The sequence below is a fragment of the Brassica napus genome, unplaced genomic scaffold, assembly GCF_020379485.1.
Source record: "Brassica napus cultivar Da-Ae unplaced genomic scaffold, Da-Ae ScsIHWf_2530;HRSCAF=3268, whole genome shotgun sequence".
Taxonomy (NCBI): Eukaryota; Viridiplantae; Streptophyta; class Magnoliopsida; order Brassicales; family Brassicaceae; genus Brassica; species Brassica napus.
Genome location: NW_026015850.1, coordinates 12,211 through 36,529, shown reverse-complemented (window position 1 = coordinate 36,529; position 24,319 = coordinate 12,211). Strand labels below are relative to the sequence as shown.

Below are 24,319 nucleotides of genomic sequence, written 5' to 3'. Positions count from 1 at the left end.
TTTGCAGCCAGTGGTGTGAAAGATTTGGTTTTTTCTCAGCTTTTTGTACTAGTTACTTATTTTCTACAATATAAATATGAATGTGATTAGATCTATAAGACATGGCTTATAAATAAGAAAGTTACTTAGTTGTAGATAATTTACCGTGAAAGTTGTGGTATTCTTACTCCTAACCTAAGAGTTCCACACTTGAATGGATGGATCGGATGTTGCTGGGTTTTTAAATCTATTCTCTCAGCAGCAGTTTTTGCAGCACGTACTTGTGGCACTAGTCTTGACTTCCCAGCCCTCCACAAACTTCCCAACTGTTTGAAAATAACAGCTTTCTGCCAGTTTACTTGCAAGTTAAACCTCCTCTGCATCAAAATAAGCAAATGTCAAACATGTTTATAATTTCATCTTGCGATTCAACAAAACATATATATATATACAAACCTGAATTTCTTCCCACATTGTTTCTTTAGTCACTGCATCAAGTTTTTTCCAATCAAAAGGTGTTACCAGAACATGTTCCCTCACAGAGGACCAAGAAAAGATGATAGTGTTACTGAACCAGGTCCAGCATGATCACCAAAGTCAGTGAATGTAACTGCAACCTTTTCATTAGGATTTTCAGCCATTCTACAGATCTTTGTTGGTCCTCTTTTATTCTTTTCTTTCACTTCATCCTCTGGTAGCTGAAATCCTTCAATACTAGGAATCTCATCATCTTGAGCATTGCTAACTCCATCTTCTTTCATATTAAGAGCTTCTTCTTCGTTCTCTTTCTCATTTTCGTCATTCTCTTTCTCTACGTCTTCACCTTCTTCTTCCATATTGGCAGCTTTTTCTTTATCCTTCTTCTGTTCATGTCAAGTCAAACAAACTTCTCCTTCTATCTCAGAATCTTCTTTATCATCTTCAGACATCGCTCTCAGTGTGATCAGCATCATCTTGCGGTTTTACATCTTCTACCTCCTCATCTTTGGTGTTACATCTTCTACCTCATCATTATGCGGTGTTATATCTTCTATTTCATCATCTTGAGCAGCCACTTTCTTCTTTCTACCCCTTCTTCTCTTAGTTACAACTACATTCTTTTTGGGGAAGCCACTTTCTTTGATTTTCTTTTCTTATTCACCTTTAATGTTGTTGAAGAAGAAACTTCTGGTGTTAGATCTTCTACCTCAAGCCTAGATTATGTCTACTACGACGAGAACCTACTTGTCCTCCTCCTCTTGTCTTCGCCATATCTGAAACTGATAATCGAAAAACAGATTCAATCGAAACCCAAAATATAAATCGAAACCAAAAATCACAAATCGAAACCCAAAATCACATGCATATTTACACAATCTAAGAATCAATACCCAAATAAAAATCGATTCCCAAAATCACAAACTTCCACATAGATACCCAAAATCAGAAACTAAGAATCGAAACCCAAAATCAATGAGATAGAACAAAGAAGCTACTATTGAATGAGAACCTATTGATTCTTCGATAATCTTTGATTCAAGAGAACTCTCTCAAATTTTTGAAAACAATGAACAAAAAGGTTTTCGTTTTAGGAGAATTCTTCGTTTTATGAGAAGTGAAGAAATAGTCAAATTTTGTGACAAAAAAGCAAAAAAAGAAGAAGAAGAGTTAAACACCAAAATCGAAGAGTGGACTGGTCAAAGGTTAATTTAATGTATTTTTGATTAATATTTTACAATTACTATAGCGCTTAATTTTGGTTCTGCAATGCTAAGGTGCCAACACTTAGCACATTTACGCGGCTAAAAAAAATTGTTTCCCACAACAACAAATATATCATTTCAAATTGACAAACGCTATAATCCGATGCTATTAATACTGACATTTCCTGTAGTGAGAGTAGTTGGTGAAGTTATCCTTCCGTCAGCTGAACGATCCTTCTCATTAAGCGGGATAAACTTCAAAACCCGGTTTAGTCCAGTTCTAATGTGGTTACGGTTTGATTTGAATTCAATTCTTGTCAATCGATCTTTTGATCTAAACTAGATGTCGGTTTACTCTAAGAAGTGGAATCAACGCACCTAAAATGTGTGAAAATAGGAGGCTCTCTAGACCCATAGGCCTAATAATTTTTTCACCATCGAGAATCACACCCTTCCTCTTATAAATAAGTGTTCTTACCTTTGGTTCTTCACATATCTCCATGTTTAAAGGTATTTTCTCTCTATCTCTCTATCTATTCTCTGCTTTCGTGTATTTTCTCTGGCAGCCACGCTATTTGGGTGATTATTCCGATATGCTCGCTGCTCATCACTTGTTCGTGTAGAAGAAATGTCTTCGATCTAAAAAATTTCAATATCCGATAAGGACGATGTCACTACTCCGAGCCTGGATTGAGATCATTCAGGCGGCGCAAGCCTATTGATGACGGCAAGACCTCTTGAGAATGCTCTGAGGGATAAATTTCGATCAGCTCTAACTAGTTTGTTATTTCGAGGAGCATCTTAGGGCCTATAGGAATGGTCATCCTGCACCTGATGAGGAAGACCTCATGGATGGCACCGAGAAAAATGCCATCATCATCGTAGATGGTGCCAAGGGAAGTTTAAGTGAAAACCCTATAGCAAATCAACCCACTATTGGGTGAACTGTTATCGTAGCGAGACCTTTGAGGAGTTTCCTGCACTTTCTTTAGATATTTTTGTCTGTCAATCGAGAGGGACATAACTGGGGAAACGTTCAGCCACATGGTCGACATTTCGAGTGTGACGGATATGCTAAGGACATGTCACGCTCCTGCTGGCATCACATTCAGAATTTCGAAGAGAGACCAGCGTCCGTGGACTCCTCCGATTGGGTACATGTGCGTGTACTATTTGCTCTTGGACAAAGATATGAAACTATAATTTCCAATACCTTGGCTTATCACATCGTATTTCTCCCGCTGAGCCATCGTGATGACCCAGTTGGTGACAGGAGCGATCAAGATTGCAGTGGTACTGATGGTTCTGGCTACGGAGATTGACGTATCCATGAGCGTTCATGTGTTCGAGGAGAAGCGTAGACCCAATCTTTTCCGAATAGGCTTTTCTGTGAATATGATGTTGAAACTTCACATTTTGAGTGGCAGGTCTTCGACGAAGCACACCTTGCAGCTTTATTACTTCTATGTCAGGGCTGATTAGGCGATCTTCAAAGTACCGCCAATTGATGATTCTTGCGTGCTGTAGAGTCCTCGACTTGATAGTTGGTCAAAGTGGAGTCATCTGATTTAGTCGTGAATTGCTACCGTCTTGCTTTATTTATGCAGTTAAGAATCTTGCACTACCGCATATCCAGAGAAATTTTGAGAGGACGTTCTGAAGGTTGCTGCTCTAAGTCGTCAGAAGTGCCCAAAGTTTGACAAAGCGGGATTCAAAAAAACAGAGGCGAATAGCTAAAGGTATTTTGCTTCAGTGAGAAATTTCCCTCAAGAAACTTTCCTCGGCCGAGGAGTTAAACTTGGTGATATTTTGCAGTTATTGACCGTCGACTATCCCTTGTGCGAAATTTAGCGGGAAGAGACTAAGGCTGCCGATGGGCAATGGACCTGCCAAGTTATAGTGGTGTCTTGGATGCTTAGCTGGACTTAGGGAATCTAAACCCCATGGAGGTCCTTGACGAAATGGCGTCGGGAACCTTGGCGGAACCGGTCCCGGTTGTGGAGACCAATCAGATTGACCAGGACGGTCTAAGAAGAAGAAGACGGAGAGCAAATCTTCAAAGACTTGAAAGGCCGATCACTCTGCGAAGGTAAATAGTCGACTAGACGACGATCAATCGACTGAATAGTCGAGGAAGACCAGGAAGGACTTCCTGAAACTGACCAGGAGAATCCTTCTGAGGAAAGACGGAAGAATTCTAGTAAGGATAAATGGAGAAGGCTGCCGAGAATATATCTGCCGAGAGAAGGTAAAACGAACCTGTCGAGAGGAGTCAGGAAGATCCTGCTGAGGGTTCAGTTCCACCTTCGCGTCTCCTTCTCCTACTAGAGAAGGTCTTGAGAGACCGAACATCGTACATACAATGGTCCCCGAGGCTGCAAAGCGAGCACTCGAAGGAATAGTTGTGTCCCTTCCGAAGCAGCCTCGTTGCGATGTCTGATCGCATGGAACTTCGCTATTCCAAGAGCGGTCCGATCGTTAATGATCCGGACTGATGTGCTGAATTAGTTTGTCAGATTAGAGGCGGGCCAAGAGAAATGCCGAGGGTCTCGGAATTGGTCTTCTCAGACAAGTGCAAAGATGTTTCTCGAGCTGGAGTCGCCGTCGTAAGTTAGGATTTCCTCCTGTGTTTTTATCTTTAGTTTCGACTCTGTTTTGTGTCCAACCTTATCGTTCCTTCCTCGGCAGTACGCTGCCCGCATGAATCTCATGGTGTAGGACTATTGATTTCTTAATGTCCGTCTTTGTTCCGGTTGTAATATACGACCTTCTTTTTATATATTGGCCTTACTGTGATTCCATTTTGCTTTAGTCATCAGATTCTGTTCAGAATCATTAAAGTGCTAACTGTTTATTTTGAATTAGCGTTAAATTTTGTTAGTTTTGCTAATGTGTCTGGTTTTTAATCAAATCATCAATTTTAATCAATCTTTGTTTTTCGTCTCTTCATTATGATTCATTGATCGGTTAATTTCTCTGATCGGCTCCGTTTTTTTAATTTTGACATTAATCTTCTCCATCTCTAAATCTCGATTTCATGAAAACTCAATCGACGAGGAGGTGAAATTGATATACAATGATGAGTTTCTTGTGAAGCATATAGAAAAATACGACACCAAATTGATATGGAGATTGCTATTTTTATGTGTCTTTGTTGCTTAAAGTATTTACAATTTATTTTCAGAATTTGTTTTTTCAAGCCGATGATGGAGCTGAAGACTAATTATAAAGTGATGGGAATGTTTTGGAGCTTGTTTAAGGCAGATAAAGTTGTAGTCTTAGTCAAACAGGGTCTGCTTTTCAAAATCTGTCTAATAATACAAATCAAGATCATTTTGATATTTGTTCTTTTTTATTGGATTATTTAATCAATGTTTCTCTACGACTTTAATTTTATTTTTTTTGTTCAATGGACCGGAAAAAAGTCTATTTCAATCCGTGTATTTTAGGTCATGCTTTTTCACCGCCAAACAAAAAGTAAGTGAAAAATCATATATGAACTAAATATTTGTTTGAATTTCATATCCGAACTTCTTACCGTGTTACAAAAACCTACTTTGACTAATATTTCATTAGTGCCTGACATAAGAAGTGTCGACACAGTTTTATTTCCATTACACTAATCTTTGTGTAGTTAATATATAAAAAGAGGTTATACATACTTTCTCTTAAATATTTTTATACTGCCTTGAGAAATATTTCTCATTTAAAAAGAAAAACAAACTATTGCGTATAGGAATTGAACCACGAACAAGGTTAAAGTATACTAACCACTCGGCCAAGGTATATTTTACTACTAGCATATAATTTACAACTAGATTCTGACCCGCCCTTTAAAAGGGCGTGTATATTTTTTATTTAAAATTATATAATTTATAATTTATTATTTGAGATTTTGTACGTATATTCTTATTTCACAATGTCATTTTATATTTCTTATTCATTTTACAAGAATTAAATTTGTTGAATTGATGAGATATAAGATTTACTCGGCATATTTTAGACTAAATCAATAATATATATTTGGAGGGTTTTCATAGTTCTTACCAATGTTTTTGTATTTGATCTAGATCCGCGGTCGAACCGGTAAATTCGGTGACCCATATATATTATGGTTCAGATTTAGTTAAAATTCAATATTTAAAAACCAGATAAATCCGTAAAAATCATAAAGTCTGTTACTAACTCGCAATCCGACACTGGTTGACCGGATAAAAATCCATATAAATCTGATTATATTTGTTTTAAAATGATTCAACTTTTGATATATTTTTAATGGTACATAATTTAAATAAACTATATGATTGTAATTTTTTTAATTTTGATAATGCTTTTACTATATCGTTTAATTTTAATGAAGAAAATGGTGATCAAAACTAAAAAGTATATATTGTTTTTTTCTTGGAAAAATTATTATATATATTTCTCATTTAACTGTATCCATTTATAATTCTGATCTTTGTTTGTTTTATAAACATATTTGTGGTTTAGCTCCATGTCCCCATCATTTTTTTGTATACGTCTTTAGTAAATCAAATATAAATAGCACATTTTTATTATATTTTTATTGGGGCCTCGAGATTGTTTTTAACAATTGTAACTCATAAAATGTAGTATTTATTTTTATTAGCAAAAGAAAGAATGATGTTTCGTAGTGATACGTAGTTATAAAATATGGACTACATATATATATATATTTTTGTAAGCTAAACTACGTATATTGATATTTCGTAGTCATAAAAAAACCCAATAATATTATGGTTGAAGACGCCGTAATATTAACTTTCACGTGAGTGAGTATGATTTCATATTCTATTTGTAATCAAATATGAACATGTCCATGTTATAATGTTATATTATGGTTGATGTTACTATTGAGCACATAAACGCATAGTTATAATGTTATAATGTTACAAAAAGAACCAGTATAATGTTATATTATGGTTGATGTTACTATTGAGCACGTAAACGCATAGTTATCAATGTCATATTGGGTTTAACACATTTAAAAAATGCGGGTAGCTTTATAGTTATCAATGTGTGTTACGGGGGTATTAACTGTAATAAAAATATAATTATGGATACGTTATTAGTATCCCGCATCTTTACCAAATTTCTGTTTTTGTTTGATTAAATAAAATATATGGGTGCAGTTATAAAATAGTAGCAGCCGATAATTAGGCAAGATAAGTGGTGGTTACATCCACAATATATATGCAGTTACATTAAAAAGCATGTATCATTAAAATTTTAAATTGGACTCAACTAATATCAATTGGGCATGTTCCTGTTTTAATAGTTGATCTATGATCTATATACCCATATTATTTGGACTTGAAGAAACATTCGTTCATCTTATTCTTGCCTTCTTTGCAACCAACATATACGAATCAGCATTTTTGGCTTCATGAAGAGAGATAGGAGCAAAAAAACGAAATAACAGATTAAGAAATTCTAATTATCATCTCCCCTACGTAGAACATATCAGTTCATCAAAAATCGATTCAGCATGTTCGATCTTTCCTGTGCTTTCTCTCACCACGACCCAACCATGTGAGATCTTTGCTTCTCTCTGTCGCAAATAATTTCTCTCTGATGGATCCCAAAGACTTAGAGAAAAGTTTAACAATTATATTCAAACAATGAAAAGTAGTGGATGGTTCAACAATTCGAAAACAGTAAAACTTAGGAAACATAATTGCATAACTAGATAAATGGAGATATGGAGATCAAGTTCCTATATCCAAGGAAATATTAAAAAACTGAAACTAGGAAATTAGGAAACACCTCATATTTTCTTAACCAAGTCTATGGTTCGATTCGGTTATCTTGATTGGACCATTTGGTTCGCATCAATACTCACCCATTCAACATCAACCTTGTCCTCAGTTGCTTCAGTTGGTAAGTCCTTGCCAATACATTCATGCAAACACTTGACTTGTCGACTAAATTTTTGTTGTTGCTTCCTTTTTCTCTGTTGGTGATATCTTATTTCTCTTCCTCTTGTGCATGTGTTGTTTTTGCTCCAGAAAGTGTGATGTTGGTGACTGATCCGAGTTGATCGAGCTCGTCTGCGTTTCGGTGGTGATTTCTTTGATTGATCGAGCGATAAAATTGTGTAAGACCAAACGGCTCGTGACGAACGGGATGCAGTACCAACACTGCCTCCCCATCACCAGTTTTCATCTTTCTCACTATCCCCACCATATGATTCATGGTAGCCTCAAGACTCCAAAAATTTCAGTCATACAAACCTTCATCTTTTGGAACTCATCGTACATTTGGCGAAGGAGATTGGTCCATTTTGGATTCGGTTATCTTGATTAGACCATTTGATTCGCATCACTCTCTCTCGCAAATCATGCCAGCCTCGTTCTCTATCTGTACTCTTTTGGTCAAAAGTTGTATTCTCATCATCGGATCACAACCCACACTAATTCAATCACCAAAATTAAACCTAAATATAGACGACGAATATGTATAAAATTTCCTATCAATACTATTAAAACACAAGCACTGTGTATGTACTTATAAATAGTTTTTAGGTTGGACTATTAAATTTATTTAAATTTTCAATATTTCTGACATACCCTATATTAATTAGGGTTTATTTGCTGAATAACCTAAATCATAAGTGAAATTAAATGCATGCTTATGATTTTAACATAATTAGGTAAGTAACAATTATGTATTTTGATCCGGTTATAACCCTCTCTCGTACAAGTAGCAGGTGAAAGGAAGAAGGTAATATCACATCACTTAAATTAAATATAGATAATAATGAGGCTACATCAATACATACAAACCACATCACCCAAATTAAATGAGACCACATCATACACATACAAACCACATATGTTTATTGTTTCAGTAAATATGTAGAGGATATATACTAAAATATGCCAAATAAATCTGAATTTACACCAATTCGACTAACGTAACTAACTTATAAAAGCACACAAACAAATGATGAGAGAAGAGAGTAGGTCTGGCACGTCGGGTACTCGGGGTCGATACCTTTTGTTTTCGTCACATTTCGATGGACATATTTTAGTTTGACCCAACTAGATATATGAAATTTTTGGTTTAGTTTTGGGCTGGTTCTTTTTGAGTCTGGGTCGGTTCGTGTACATATTTAAATATCTCTAAAATACTTATAAATTTTTAGGTACATAGTGGGTCTGGTTCAGTTCAAGTATTTAGAACCCGAAAATATTCAAAGTACCTAAGACCCCCAAAATATCTGAAAACCCGAAAAATATTCAAATATCGAAAAGATACAAAATCTCAAATAAACTAATATATAAATATATAATTTTATACATAATCTCATATAAACTAATATATAAATTATATAATTTTAAACAAATTCTCTGCTTCGATATAGTAAAACCTTTTTACATAATAATGTACAAATCATAAAATTTTAATTTATATCAAACTTTGTCTATAATAAAAAGAAAAACAAAATCCGCACTTCGAAAATGCTGGTCAAGATTTAGTATATATTAATTAAGGAGCATTGATTAAGTTGTAACATTCTGTACTATGCTGAGGTGTTATCACCATAGCTCCTTTCAGCACTCTAATAAATCCACTAAAATTCTTAGGGAAATTGTATGGACTATTGGAAATAAATTATTTGATCAATTTCTTTATCTCTAAGTTTAAAAAATCTTTTATATATTAATTGAGAAACATTACAACATTGTTTTGTAGCCACATGTCACCATGATAATGAAATTCATAATTCTTAGAGAAATAAGTTAGTCTTTCTTAACTTATTATATTTTTATTAAACTAACTATTAAATTGATAAATAGTGTACAAAAGAATATTCTCGCACTTTCCTTAAATAAAAGCTACGAATTACCTAATATGATTAACGTATACATGACAATCAATGATTATGAATTATAAATACTTGATAATAATTTTTGTATTTTAGCTCTTTTGTTTAATTTTATATTATTAAAAGATATTAAACAGCCACATTAGTCATATAATAAAAATTAATTAATTTTTTCTTATATGTTATATTTTGAATATTTAAAACGACTATAAATTACTAAAAACGTAAAATATCTCACACTAAAATTTTGTGATCAATAGTTTAACTTTTTGGTAATAACAAGATACAAATGATCATAAATTGTTGAATATGAAGACTCATTTACTAGACATTAATATTATATATTAATATAGTTTAAAATTAAACTATATAGCATAGAAAAAATATTTAAATATTATAATTTCTAAATTGTACTGAAAAAGTATTGAAACCTTAATATTTTAATTTTGAAATTTGAATTAAAAAAATTGCACATTAGAAATTTTGGTTTATCATATAAGTATGAATTCTCAATGATAAATATTTATATTAAAATAAGATTTTTATATCACTTTTGGAAGTCTGTTGTGCTTCAGTCTTCATGTATTTCCTTCTCTAATGGTTTTCATGTAAAGTTTCATGTCAGCTCTCCGATGGTTCACAAGTATTTTCATCGTAAACATTTCTTCTCTTTAACTTAAATTGTTATGTAGATCGTGCTTCTTATTTTTAACCTCATCTTGTGAGGTGAAACATTCTGCTCGCCTATTCGGTCTTCTGCTGATCATTTGTGTTCTTGCAGGTTGCCGTCAGGAGACTCAAGGCATGGAGAAACAGAGAAGATATAGATTTCGTTGTTGAAGTCGAGATTCGAAAGAAAGTTTTGTGAAAATTGTTGATCAGAGACTGAGAGTAGAGAACGTGGAAGAGAAGCTGAGAAGTTTCTCTGGTGGGACTAAAATATGCTCAGATGGAGCCAGAGAAAGAGACCAACAATGTCTGAAGTTGTGGGAGATGCTAATGAATAAATTAATGGAGAAAATGTCGTCTGAACTTGAAGCCAATTCTCTCTTCAAGAATCCATATATATAGCAGCAATTAAAACTGTAGAGAGCATCAGGAGGTTGCAGATGAAAGCTCAGACGTGATCTCGGAAGAAGAAAGGATCATTATTAATAGGGTTTTTAGGCAATGACATTGTTTTCTCAGATTAGTTTTTTAACATCTTCTCTTAATTATACCAACACATGACAAAGCTACTACATTTCCAAAATCTCTTACTACTCCACTAAACTTCATTAAAAAGGTGTCAAATGAAACTATTTCACTTAGTTTTGTGTGACAACTTCGTTTTGTACATCCTTAGAGTTTTCTTCATCACAGTTTCTCTGACTTGGCCAAGTCACAAACCTTACCGTAGAAAGAGCTGCAGCAAAAATAGAAACTCATCATATCCCTTATATATTAATTGAGGAACATTTGAAAAGATGTAACCTCAATTTTGTATTAATTAAAAGAGGCCCCAATGCATAGGTGGCACTCAATTAGGTAGTCAATTACATTCAATTGAAAAATAAGTAGGTCCACATTCGATTTTTATATGTTGTTAGATACATAAGTTGGTCAAACTATATGATATAATGATATGATATGATATTTTCTTTCCTTAAATAAAACCTACGGAATTACCATAAATGACTAATATATATATGACAATTAATGAGTTTAATAATAAAGATTTGATAACAATGTATATCTCCTCCATCATTTTTTGTTTAATTTTATATTATTAAAATAAATTAAACAATCAAATTAGCTATAAAAATAAAATTTAGATTTTTTCGTATATGTTATATTTTGAATTTTTAAAAACGACAATAAATGACTAAAACTATTAAAATTATTATGTTAAAAATTAATGATCAATGGTTTAACATTTTTATTATAAGAAGATACACATGATTTTAAAACCATATGAGTAAAAAATATCATTAATAATAAAAAAATAATATATATATATATATATATAATATATATTAAAACATATATACCATAAGATTACATAAATATTTTAATATTAAAACTTTCAATGAATTTTCAAGAACATTTATAAATTATAAACTTATTAAAATTTCAGATTGAAAATTTTGTTATCGATGATTTAAATATTTTGTTATAAAACGATATGAACGATCATAGAACCGTATGATTATAAATTCTTATTTAATAAATAACTATATAAAATATACTATTCCTAGAAAAATAGGTTGGTCCATCTTAACTTATATTACACTTTTTATTAAACTAACTATCGAATTGATAAATAACGTACCAAAAAATGTTTTGCACTTTCCTTAAATAAAAGCTACGAAATTACCTAATATGATTAACGTATATGTGAAAATTAATTATAATGAATAATAAATATTTGATAACAATTTTTGTATCTTAGTTCTTTTTTTAATTTTATATTATTAAAATATATTTAAAATCACATTAAATATATAATAAAAACATTTATAATTTTTTTTATATGTTATATTTTGAATTTTTCAAAACGTCTATAAATTATTAGAAATTTGAAGATCCCCACTCTGAAAATTTTGTGATCAATAGATTATTTTTTTGTCATAATAAGTTACAAATGATCATAAAATTGTATTAATATGAACTTTTATTTAATATTATAAGAAGATACACATTATTTTAAACCATATGAGTAAAAAATATCATTTAATAATAAAACATATATATTTATATATATATAGATTATAATATATACCATAAGATTACATAAATATTTTAATATTAAAACTTTCAATGAATTTTCAAAACATTTATAAATTATAAACTTATTAAAGATTTCACATTGAAAATTTTGTTATCGATGATTTAAATATTCAGTTATAAAATGATATGAATGATCATAGAACTGTATGATTATAAATTCTCATTTAATAAATGACTATATAAAATATACTATTCTTAGAAAAATAGGTTGGTCCATCTTGACTTACATTATATTTTTTATTAAACTAACTATCGAATTGATAAATAATCTACCAAAATTTTTTTTGCACTTTCCTTAATTAGAAGCTACGAAATTACCTAATATGATTAACGTATATATGAAAATTAATTATTATGAATAATAAATATTTGATAACAATTTTGGTATCTTAGTTCTTTTTTTAATTTTATATTATTGAAAGATATTAAAAAATCACATTAAATATATAATAAAAAATTTATATTTTTTCTTATATGTTATATTTGAATTTTTCAAAACGTCTATATATTATTAGAAATTTGAATATTCCCACTCTGAAAATTTTGTGATCAATAGATTATTTTTTGTTATAATAAGTTACAAATGATCATAAAATATAACGCATATGAATTTTATTTAATAAATATTCAAAATAAATAATATATATATATATAAACACTAATGATTTAAAGCAACAAGATTGGCTGATCAATTTAGTCGTCCAGTTGAAATCTTTCAAAAGTATGTGAAAGACTAAAGTCAAAGTAAATATGGATTTAGAATAGTAGTTATATTTTACTAACCAAATACCGAAAAAAACCGAACCGAACCGAAACCAATCCGATATCCGGATTAATCCAAATGAAGCCAAACTATTGTTTCATTCTCCAAAATATAATAAAAATAATAACTTAATCCGCGCAAGGCGCGGGTCTTATCCTAGTCATAGGTGAAAGGGAAGAATTGTTCTAACATCGCAACAGTGTAGATGGTTGGAGCAGGATCCAAAGCGAGTAATAACCTGCGGATTCCCATATAAAAAAATGATCTCAAAGGAAACACCACTAAAGTTTGAAAAACGTTTATGGAAAAACACAAAAGTGGTAAATACATTAAAAGAATTTAGTAATTTTTAAAATGTCCAAATATATCACATTTTTGTATTACTGAAAAAGTTTGAAAAAAAATAATGATAAAATTTATTTCACCACTAAAACGCCTTTAATGTATGTATTGTATCTATTTCTAAAGTGATATATATGTAGTCTTACACTACCGAATTTAATTGAACGATTAGCAAATTTAACATTTAAGGAACAGATTTATATGATCAATTATTAAAAAAAATGAACCATCAACACATATAATCTAAATTTATTATAACCAGAAGCTTAAAACTTAACACTAAAATATTCATATATGTACAACAAATTTTTATGAGTTAGCTATAAATAAAGTAATCTATAAATTTTTGAAAATAATTAGTCTCTTCTAAAATTTGAAGATTGTAATATAAACCTTGAACTGAAAAAATTAAGCTAATTATTATAAAAAATTATTAGCATATGAATATTTATGTTTTGTGCTGATAAGAGGAAAATAGACCGTGAAATACACAGCAAGCAAAAATTACATTAAAATATTATTGAAAACCAACACTTATAAAACAAATTAGAGAACAAATAAACCTTACAAATCAAAACAATATTTTTCATCATTTGTTCCCATCATCTTATGAATTTAAATTATAATATTAACTTAGAATTATAAGTTTAATTCCAAGGGATTGAACAAAATCCATATGTAGAATATAATCTCCCCGTTGATAGTCAGGGTCTTCTGTATTATTGATGGTAACATTCAAGATGGTTCAACCATTGTCCAACCAATCTTATAAACCAATGATGACACTGCAGACTAGGTCTTCGACATTCGGATATTCATTTGGATAGCTTTTCCGCATTTTGAAAAATAGTCTCATTCGGATATTACAAAAATAATCACGTTCAAGTCGGATCTTCCTAGATCCGGGTGGGTTCGAATTTATCCAAAATAACCAAACTATTCGATTCGACTCGAGTATTTTATATCCAAATTACTCAAACTAATATAAAATAACTTAAAACCTAAAAATACTCAATTTATATAGTTCGAATTGGTTATATTTTGTCTGAAACTAACCATATACATAATGTTATTTGAGTTTTTTTTATCCAAACATCTATTTTTATCTATAAATACCTAAAATAAATAATATATTTGATTTATAATTTTAATTTTAAGTATTAATACTATTATAAAATATGATTTAAAATAATGTTATATATATATATATATATCTTTGGATACTCATTCAGTTTTCGGTACGGGTCGGGTTTAATTTTGATTTTCAGGTTATTGAAAAATGGTCCTATTCAGATGTTCAGGCAGGATCCAACCAGGTCAGATACCCTATTTTTTGTATTGGTTCGGGTAAATATTCGGATATGGATATTATACCAAGCCCTACTGGAAACAGAGAGGACAAGTGGACATAATATAAAAAAAAAGATTTAAAGCAATTGTATCTAAATAAATTGTAAAATAAAAACCATATTTCTCCAGTTCTAACAACTCTTCAAGCATATCAAATACTAATATGGATACTAATATATATATATATATATATATATATATAGTGCAAGAAGAGATACAATATAAATGATCGGAAAAGTACAAAGAGAATATAAATAAAATTATCTCAACTGTGGTCTAAATTAAAACAAATCGATAAAAATATATACCATTAAATGAGAATATCTTCACTGAAACTTTGTTAATTATGAAAATTAGTTACCCTCAACTAAAATGAAGCTGAATATTAAAAATAAAAATCAACCAAAAAATGATAAAAGTAAATAAAAAAGGATCAAATAAATAATCAAATCATAAAAATAAATGATACATAAAATATAATTTAAAACTAAAATTCTGCGGGAAGCGCGGACAAACCACTAGTTATATATTATGCTCGCGTAAATTAGAGCTACCGACATAAAGCGTCACTATTGACTCTCTAAATTTGTGTATTTATTTTAACTATTCACTAGAGTTTGATCCATGCATCCACACAAGTTTGTTTTACCTTTTATAGACAAATACTAATATAAATTTTAAAACTTTATCTATATTAAATAATTGTTTAATACAACTTTTCAAAAACATAATAATTTTAGTTTATATTAAGTAATTATATTTTATTATTGAGCTGTCGATTTTTTCTCACTTATTTTTAGAATTTGATTTGAACATCCGTGCGAATGTATTTTTATTTTTTTACGGATCAGAATTTTATACTCTTCAACATTCATATTGGGTTACATTTAAATATATGTTTGTTAATATATTATATAAATTATTATTTTTATGTGGGTTTTAGTTATTACTAATGATAATGATTATTTTAACTATATATCTTTAAAACAATATTGTGTTCTAGATTTAGTAAATAAATACATAAATTGATTTAAGTGGCTTCATAGTTGTTTTATCATTTTTATTAAGTAACTTTTAATAATATATCATTAATAAATCTACATCGGTTATAATTATTCCAGTTATATATGAATATTAAGGGAACAAGACGATGAATAAATAATTTTATATCATTATTAAATGGTAGATGATTTTATTTATAGAAAATATTTATTAGCTAGCTAGATTATAAGAAGTGTTTTGGACCCTAATTAATTGATTAGCTAGGGAGATTGATTTTTTAAATTATTGTTGCTTTTTTTAGTTAAAACTCAAATTAGGAAATATATTAATTAAACAGAAAAAGACATAGAATCCGACAAAGTAACTTAATAATAACTATAATGACATGCCATTGTACATAAGTTAGAAAACCTAGGGGCATTTTATATTTGTACTCTTTTTTAATAGATTAAACTAGATTTTCAAGCGCGGGTATGTTTTTATTTAGGTTCGGACATATTTATTCGGAGCTACAAACCGAACTGTACCAAACTGAAAAAAAAATCAAAACCAAATTGAAAGGAATTTCATAAATAACTGAGCATCTCATATATCTCTGGAACAGAAATATTGAAACCCAACCGAGAGCCTAATGGGTACCTGAATTTAAAAATACAAATTATATACTTATAAATATTAAAATATTCAATTTACCCCATTTATAAATAACCGAATATCCTTAAAATAATATTATAAACAGAATTACCCAAAAAATGTAAATTTACCCAAATATTTTATCTTCAAAATATTAAAAATTATTTGAATTATCCGATATTTTTATCCAAACAATCTGAATTACCCTATACTAAACTGAAAGACCTAAATTATCTGATATTTTATCTATAAATCCGTAATTACTCGAAAACCCATAATCAAACTGGAACTGAGTTTGACCTATTTTTATTGCATATTTGCCAGTTCTCAATTTTCTACTGAACCAAACTAAAATAATCCTGAACATAATCAAATTTTATAAATAATTGAACGGTTTCTAAATTTTTAGAACAGAAACCAAATGTTGAGAACTAATAGTGAATATTCATTTAAATGGTGCGAAAAAAATTTATTTTTAAATATTTAATTCTTTTTACTGGCGGTACATAAGACTTTTTGGTAAATAAGGTTTTTTGGTGAATAAGATTTTAAATGTTGGAAATTCTTCTTCTTTGATTTGAATTGTGGTGAGGATTTGCTTCTTATCTCCTTTTCAGTTCTCTTTCTCTGTTTTTTGGTCGGACCCGAATACGACCCGCTTTAAATCAGACCCGATAATAACCCCTTATAAACAGTGACTCATAACAATCAGATATGATCGACACATAGCGCCACAGGGCACAGACTGGAGAGGGAGAGCTCTTGAATACGGTGACAGAGCCATACAACAGTCGGAATTATTAAAACATGAAACGAAAGCACTAATATGACAACGGCTAATATAGTGTTGCAAAATATCATCTCCAAAACTTTCACATAAGCATTCGACCAATAACATAAGTTCGTGGTGGTCTATGAAACAATTTGGATATCATATAGACTATAGTTAGAATAATTAATTGTAAGACCAAAAATAACTAATAGGTCCAAACAACTTTTTAAGTAGATTTTTTCAGAATGATTTTCTTTTAATAGTATAGATTATTACAAACCTGGTCTGCTACTACTCTTTCAGAACGAATGTAGTTCCTTTCTTTGTCATAGAAATGGCACCCGACTCATTATCGTCTTCAACAAGCGCCAGTTGCAAGTAGCCAGTTTGTATACTGCAACAGATACCGCAAGCAAGAACCCAAGAAGCTTCTTTTAGTGTCTAACGAAAATTTTTGGTCATATAGATGCATAAAGCTTACAGCTTTATAGGATAACAAAGTGGATATTACCTTCCCCAGTTCTCTTGTATAGACTCATGAGCCGCACAGAGGTTGTAGTTATGTATTCTTGGGCTCATGTCATGTGGGATGTGTACGTTGATATCATGGCAAAGAATCTCAATCACAGAAACATCAAAATAATGCTCTCAAACTCGGAGAATACCAGCTTAGCAGGTAAAGATGCATTACTAACTAGGATAATCACAATGAACATTTCCGTTAAGCTGGACTTGAGCTACGTTCCACTCATCCGCAGGCTTGAAAGGAATGTGTGGAGGCGTATGATGAACCATCGTGAACGTGCTCATCTATAGAGAAACAACAAATGCATATTCGTTGTGGCTTCTGATGGTGTATCCAACGAAAAAGAGGAGAACAGAGAGAAGCATTAATCCAAAAGTGATAGCCCAACCATGGCATCAACCAGAACTTTACCCATCCCAAAATGCCAACTTTGTGTATAATCGTTGGCCACTCAACGCCAACGGCCATGAAGGCATAAACACAAGCCAAACTTATCTTCACCCTATTTACTTCGCTCGCTCTTTCTCAGATTTAAGTGCCAGTTCACCCTATCAGAACACTTACTATTTTGTAAACAAGTATACAGAGAAAAGAAGAATTGATCATTGCGTAAAAGAGTAAAGCTTCATGTATATATTCCAGTGACCTATGGACAAAGAAGGACAAATCTGACCACTTTTTGCAGAACGGGGATGAATCAACCTCCTCTTGCGGAAGGTTGCCAAGCATGGTTATAGAGAACTAACCTATAGAGAACAAAGTCACGAAGTCTTAAGTAGGTTAGGGAGAGTTACATGTTAGTTTTGGCGTGATGACGGTTGTGCTTAAACATACAAGAGGTAGGAAGGCTAGAGTACCCACAATGTCTTCAACCAATTTGTTCTGTGAAAATGATTTATGAGCACAATCATGGCCTATCACAAAGAACAATGCACTTAGACAACAGTAATTAGCAAGGCGAGAGAGAGAAGAGACAGTGGATGAGAGACCCCTGTAACTGTAGTTCAATGCCAATGACGTGCAACACTTATATACCTCTCAGGGAAGGGTATCCATGATATCTTTAAGAGTGACCTTATCAGGAAGATCTTTGCCAATTGGTTGAACCCATAGCTTTCTGCTAACTGTTCCCTGTCTTCTGCACTGTCAGCTGTAGGAGGAACAGCTTATACATCCAATCCTTTTCTCTCCAGGGACTAGGAATGTTCTCGTTCTGTGCGTATACAACATAAACTTAGGCAACATCTCAACAAAACGAGAACTAGCATAGCCTCACCGTCTTTGTTCTGCAACAACAGATCCACATATGCGTCCAAGTAGTCTTTACCACAGCTTTTTCTGACGTATAACTAGGCAAATCAACATTCAGGAAGAGCTAAGATGCATCTTTTGGTATATGATTAACAGGGTCAAGTGGGATTTTAACAACAACAAAAAAGGAGCAAATGGTTTGAGACAGTAACAGGTCGAAAACAGTAACTATCCAGTCAGCAATAGGTACCTAAGAATAGGGTTGTTCTGTCTGGCAAAATATCATAATCGATTCATGAATAACAATTTAGAGATGAAAAACATTATAAAAGATTTGGGTTTTGAAACACTTGAATATACAGCAGAATGCACATTACATTGCAGAAATTCAAATAGAACTCTACAGCTTTCTTTAGCTTGATTCTTGTTAGCTTCTTGCTCGTTTAGTTCTACAATCCAAAAACACACAGTAAATGGCTTCAGTAGTAGTAGTATTGAATAAATAAAAGAGTGAAGGGTAAATAATAATTATTACCAATGATTCTGAGAAGAAGTGATACTTTTGTAGAATTTGGAGATTCTCCCACGAGATTCAGGTTTAGGTATAAAGGTCTTGTGCCTCAAACCAAAGATCTCTTGTACCAGAGGAACATGGCTTAGTACCAGCTTCCATGCCAGAAACCACCCTGCCAATTCAATTCAATTCAAGGACAATTACCCAGATTATCTATTTTCTCAAAAGTAAGAGAAAAAAAATGGAGAAGAGAGTACAAAGAGCGATGAAGCAGACGATGAAGGAGGTGGCCAGAAGCGGACGTAGGATGAAGAAGATGAGATTGTCCAGGAACCAAGGAGATTCCATCGATTCAACGATGATCTTCTGTGCGTGTTTGTTGGGTTAAATCAGCTTGTTTTTCTCCTATCAAATCTTATTTTATTCTTCAAAACGACGTCGCTCAAAATGTGTGTAACAAAAGTATTTTAGGCTTTTATCAATGATTTCACGAAAGTTAGGGGGGTTATTCAGCAAATATACTATCAAGGAAGGACTAGTGGAAACTTCGATTGGTTTTTTGAACCAACTGTCGCGGCGGAGGGATTGTGCATCGATGGTGAAGGCACTGCAAGGCGCGGCGGATGTCAACCAATTGATGGATCAGTTAGAGCGTCATTGCCTGGCTCCCGATGGATCTCTTGTCACCAAATCAGCCTACTACGATCTCCAGCTCGTAATCTCCCTCTCTCTCTAGATGTGTTTCCCCAATCCTCTAAGGCTTTTGATATCGCCATTTCAGGCGAGAGAGGAGATGTCTCGGGAGAGATTGCGTTACTTGGAAGCTATGGTAAATATAACTCTTTTTTCTCTAATTACACGATCTTTCGCACAAAAAGGAATGGGACAAATAAATGCCTAGGCGTATTGATTGATATGCAATGTATTGTAGGCTATCTATTGTGAAGCTGTCGCTATGGTAGAAGAGTATCAGCAAGCTCTTTCTTTGCCTAACCATGTGGGAACTCGGGATGTTCAGGGTCTTTTCCCTCAGGTTTCTTCTTCTTCTGGGAATTCAGTTTTTTTGCGATTATGTTATTTCATTGACTCCTTTACGAGCCAACTTGTTGATCTTTTTCCAGGTTTATGAGACTTAGAGCATAGGTTGGTGTTGCTGAGGCAGCTCAGAAACTTAGGCTACCTCTTATTTCAGATGATGGTGAAATTCACGAGGAAGATATCGAAAAGTGGAGTATACTATCAAGAAGCTCTCTTGATAGTGCGAGCACCACGAGTTTTACAATTAGCTCCGCTTCTAACTCGGTGAACTATGCGAACAGCTCTGCAAACAGTCTTGGTGCTGCTCCTGATACTGACGTAGTTGGTGGTGTGCCGAATCGCTTTCTTGGAATAACCCCTGCTTATTTATCATATGTCCAGCTTCAAAATACTATGTCCATGGTATCGTCACATCATTTTGTGCCTTGTATTGGTCTCTTCATAACTATAACACAAATTCTGATTTTTGTTTCTTCTTTAATGACACTTTTGCTTAGGATATGGCTGACTACCAATGTTCTTGCCCGTGAGATAGAAGGTAGGCTGAAGGAAAAGTGTGATAAGTTGGCTGATGCCATTGTTGATGACACTGGTAAGATCTTCCTTACCAGTATATACTCTTGAGGGAGAGATCTTTTGTTCTTACCGAATTGTCCTGTCTAGTGAGATACTTGGCTCTTCATGTTAAGTTGCACTGAACGTAATGACCCCAGATTTTCCTTATTGTCAGATTCATCCACAGGAAATCAAAATTCAAGTGCTAGGCTCCCAGAAAGGTTAGCTTTACCTCTGAGGTTTAACCATAGCTAAAAACATCTGGAAGGAAAAAAGCTTGTTTTCCTTGTATGTGTTTAATTTTATCACTATAAAACCTAATTAATCTGATTGATGTGATGGTTTTAATGAAGCCTGTTAGCTACTCTTCTTTCTAGGACACATATCTAGGTAATGTGCCATACATTTATACATATGTTAGTTATAAGCCAAGGAATTAAAGCTCTTAAGATATATTCCGTAGAGAAATAATCATGTTGGTGATTAGTGTTCTGTTTGTCAATAATATTTATTCGAAAATCTTGAAGGAGCAGATGACTTTCTCACATTTATTCATTCTTCTATGCTTTAGCGAAGGTCAATGACAATGTGTTCTTGAATTTCCAGGGTTAAGTTTATAATGAGGAGATTGAAAGAGAAGAGGCAGCTCTACGAGAGGACCTCTACTCGGCTGACAGGAAGTTGCAGAAATTACAATGTAGGTGAAAAAGAATATATTTAGGGTAATGTGCAAAACGAAAATTCAGTTACCTGAGTGTTTCATGATATGTTTTATTATAGATAAGTTTCTTGCTACTGCCTGTGAATTATCCTTGTAACCCCAAGTGCTAGTAAGTTCTGATGACTGTCCGTTTCTGTTCTGAACAAGGTCCTGGAACAAATACTCGGGGGTACTTATAAAGCTTGTGAAGGATCTGAAGTTAGAACCAACATAAATATGTAAGCGGTTTCAGTGTTCTCCAATTGATTCAGTTGCTCCCTTGTTCTCATTTTCCTAACTCTGTATATTTGTAACAGGATGAGATGCAGAAGACTTGGTTGTGTAAAAGGTGCGAAACCATGAACACAAAATTAAGGTATCATTATCATCATTCACTGTTTAGTATCTAAATCTGAAGCTATTTCAGTAACTAATGTCTCTTTTTTCTTCTTTGCTTGAAGGGTTTTAGAACATATTCTCCTCCTTGAAACATACACCCTGAATCCATACCAGCCTTGCACAGCATCAGGTCTTTAAATCAACTTTTCCAGAACTATATTTCGTACTATCAACTCACAGAGAAGCCTGCTCTCACCTCTAATTTTGTTCGTATTTTTTTTCCAGGAACTATCTAGTGGAAGCTACCGAGGAAGCTTCAGCTGCATACAACAAAGCGGTTTGTTTGTATCTTATCCTCTCTTAATTGCTTAGCTCTAACAGCTTTTGCCCCATCTTCATTGATTATATAGAGCAATCAATACCCGAGCCTGCGAAAATGACCAGGTTACACGTCTCAGAGAATACCAAGGAGTGGATCCTCATTTTGATACAATTGCGAGACAGTACCATGACATTGTTAAGGTACGTTAAAATAAGAGCAAACGATCAATTACTTATGTTCCCCCTTTTACTAATTTGACTTGTGAGAATGCAATTACACAATGATAATGAGAGGTTCATATTTTCTGTAGAAACTAGAAAACATGCAGTGGACAATCCATCAAGTAGAAATGGACCTTAAAGCGCATGCTTGAGATCGCTAGATTCATCTATATAACTGTTTCATTCACTACTAGTAGTCTAATCTCTTCCTTTGTTGTATCTATTACTATGATTTTGTCCTTCAAATCTCTCACAAATGAAAAGAACAAACTAGATTTATCAGTTCGGTCTGTAACAAAACAAAACCTTAACCAAATGAAACCAATGGACAACAATCAGCTCTTGTCTTTTTGGATCTTATGCAAATATACAAGACAAATGAAAATATGTTAGAACAATCTTGATTGCTGTGAATTTCCAGATTGTTAATAGCTGATTCTGCCGTCCTGTTAAGAAGAAGATTTGAGAAAGGAAAACAAAAAACGTGTTATAAGTTACTGTCTCTTTAACTGTAGCAGTAGGCCCGGGACGGATCCACACATTTATTAAACCCTAATTATATGAATCTTCACCATTTATTTAATCTAATCATCTCTTATTTCTTTCTATTCCACTCGTGACAGGATTTCCATCTCATGATTATTTCAGTCGTTAAAAGTCGTTATTGATGGGGATATATATTAGTTTATATTTTATTAATTCAAAATCAGCATGATAACTTATTATTTATGTTTTCAAAAAAATTAAATCAAACATCAAATTATATATATATATATAAATATATGACGTAAATTTAATTAAAATATATATGTTATTATTGTGCTGAAATTTTAAAAGAAAACATTCACATATCAAAAATATTTAGTAAATATATTATACAAATTTAGTTGATTAATATTTTAATGAATTTTAAAATGTAAATTTATTTTAAATTTTATAACTGAAAATATGTTTTAAGATAACAATACGATGTAAAAATTATATTTTGAAAAAAAAATATTATAAAAAAAATTCGTTTTGATTATATAGTTAATTATATATATATATTAAGAGTATTATAGATATTAACCGCTCTAACTTTTAACGTGAGAGCTCCATTGCTAAAATTTATTTTGCAAATAATAGTATAGATAGATAGATAGATCAGAAGTATTAATTACTCAAGTTTTTCATGAGAAAGTCGTTATCCTCAAAAACAACATGATGAATGAATAGCCTTAATTATAGAATACTCAAGTTGATGGGGATTAGAAATCTCTTGGCTTTTCTGATCAAATGAATCAGGAACCGTAGTTTGTGTGACTTTGTGATGATTACGAAACCCTAAATTTGGTATATGTTTATAAACGTACACTTGTCTTAAATCTTACATCAATAATCTTAAATCTAGCAAAATATTTTAGTTTAACAAATCACAGATACTCAAAAAGGAAAAATACTCAGCCACATGGGATGACAAAAGTTTTTTGACTTTTTAACAACTGGTCTTTAATGTTAAGACCAGTTGTTAAATCTTACATCAATAATCTTTAATGTGGAAGCACCGTAGCCTATTGGTTAAGGTTTAAAGGCTTCTATACCCATGTCTAGGGTTCGAATCCCAGACTATGTAATTAATGCAGATTACAGGAAATCCAGGTTTCAAGTCCCGGAGAGAACGGTTTATTAAACAATTATGCAGACTACAGAGGAAAGCTTGCAAGGGATCT

The 24,319-nt window shown here is 32.1% G+C and overlaps 1 protein-coding gene and 2 pseudogenes across 1 annotated transcript; 1 reads left to right on the top strand and 2 right to left on the bottom strand.

Moving 5' to 3' along the window:
- Positions 1-3,476: 3,476 nt before the first annotated feature.
- On the bottom strand, positions 3,477-18,957 carry LOC125601351 (annotated as a pseudogene).
- A 232-nt stretch (positions 18,958-19,189) lies between these two features.
- Positions 19,190-19,815, bottom strand: LOC125601353. The gene is made up of 3 exons (XM_048773568.1): positions 19,693-19,815; positions 19,457-19,607; positions 19,190-19,370 (listed from the first exon to the last, which is right to left on the bottom strand). Coding segments are annotated over exons 1-3 (243 nt in total). The 5' UTR covers positions 19,784-19,815; the 3' UTR covers positions 19,190-19,369.
- Positions 19,816-19,916: 101 nt separating this feature from the next.
- Positions 19,917-22,959, top strand: LOC125601354 (annotated as a pseudogene).
- The last annotated feature ends 1,360 nt before the right edge of the window (positions 22,960-24,319 follow it).

Coding starts and splice junctions, on each gene's coding strand:
- LOC125601353 (XM_048773568.1), bottom strand. CDS start 19,783: ATGGAATCTCCTTGGTTCCTGGACAATCTCATCTTCTTCATCCTACGT. Junction 19,608..19,692: donor CGTCTGCTTCATCGCTCTTT/GTACTCTCTTCT, acceptor TTGAATTGGCAG/GGTGGTTTCTGGCATGGAAG.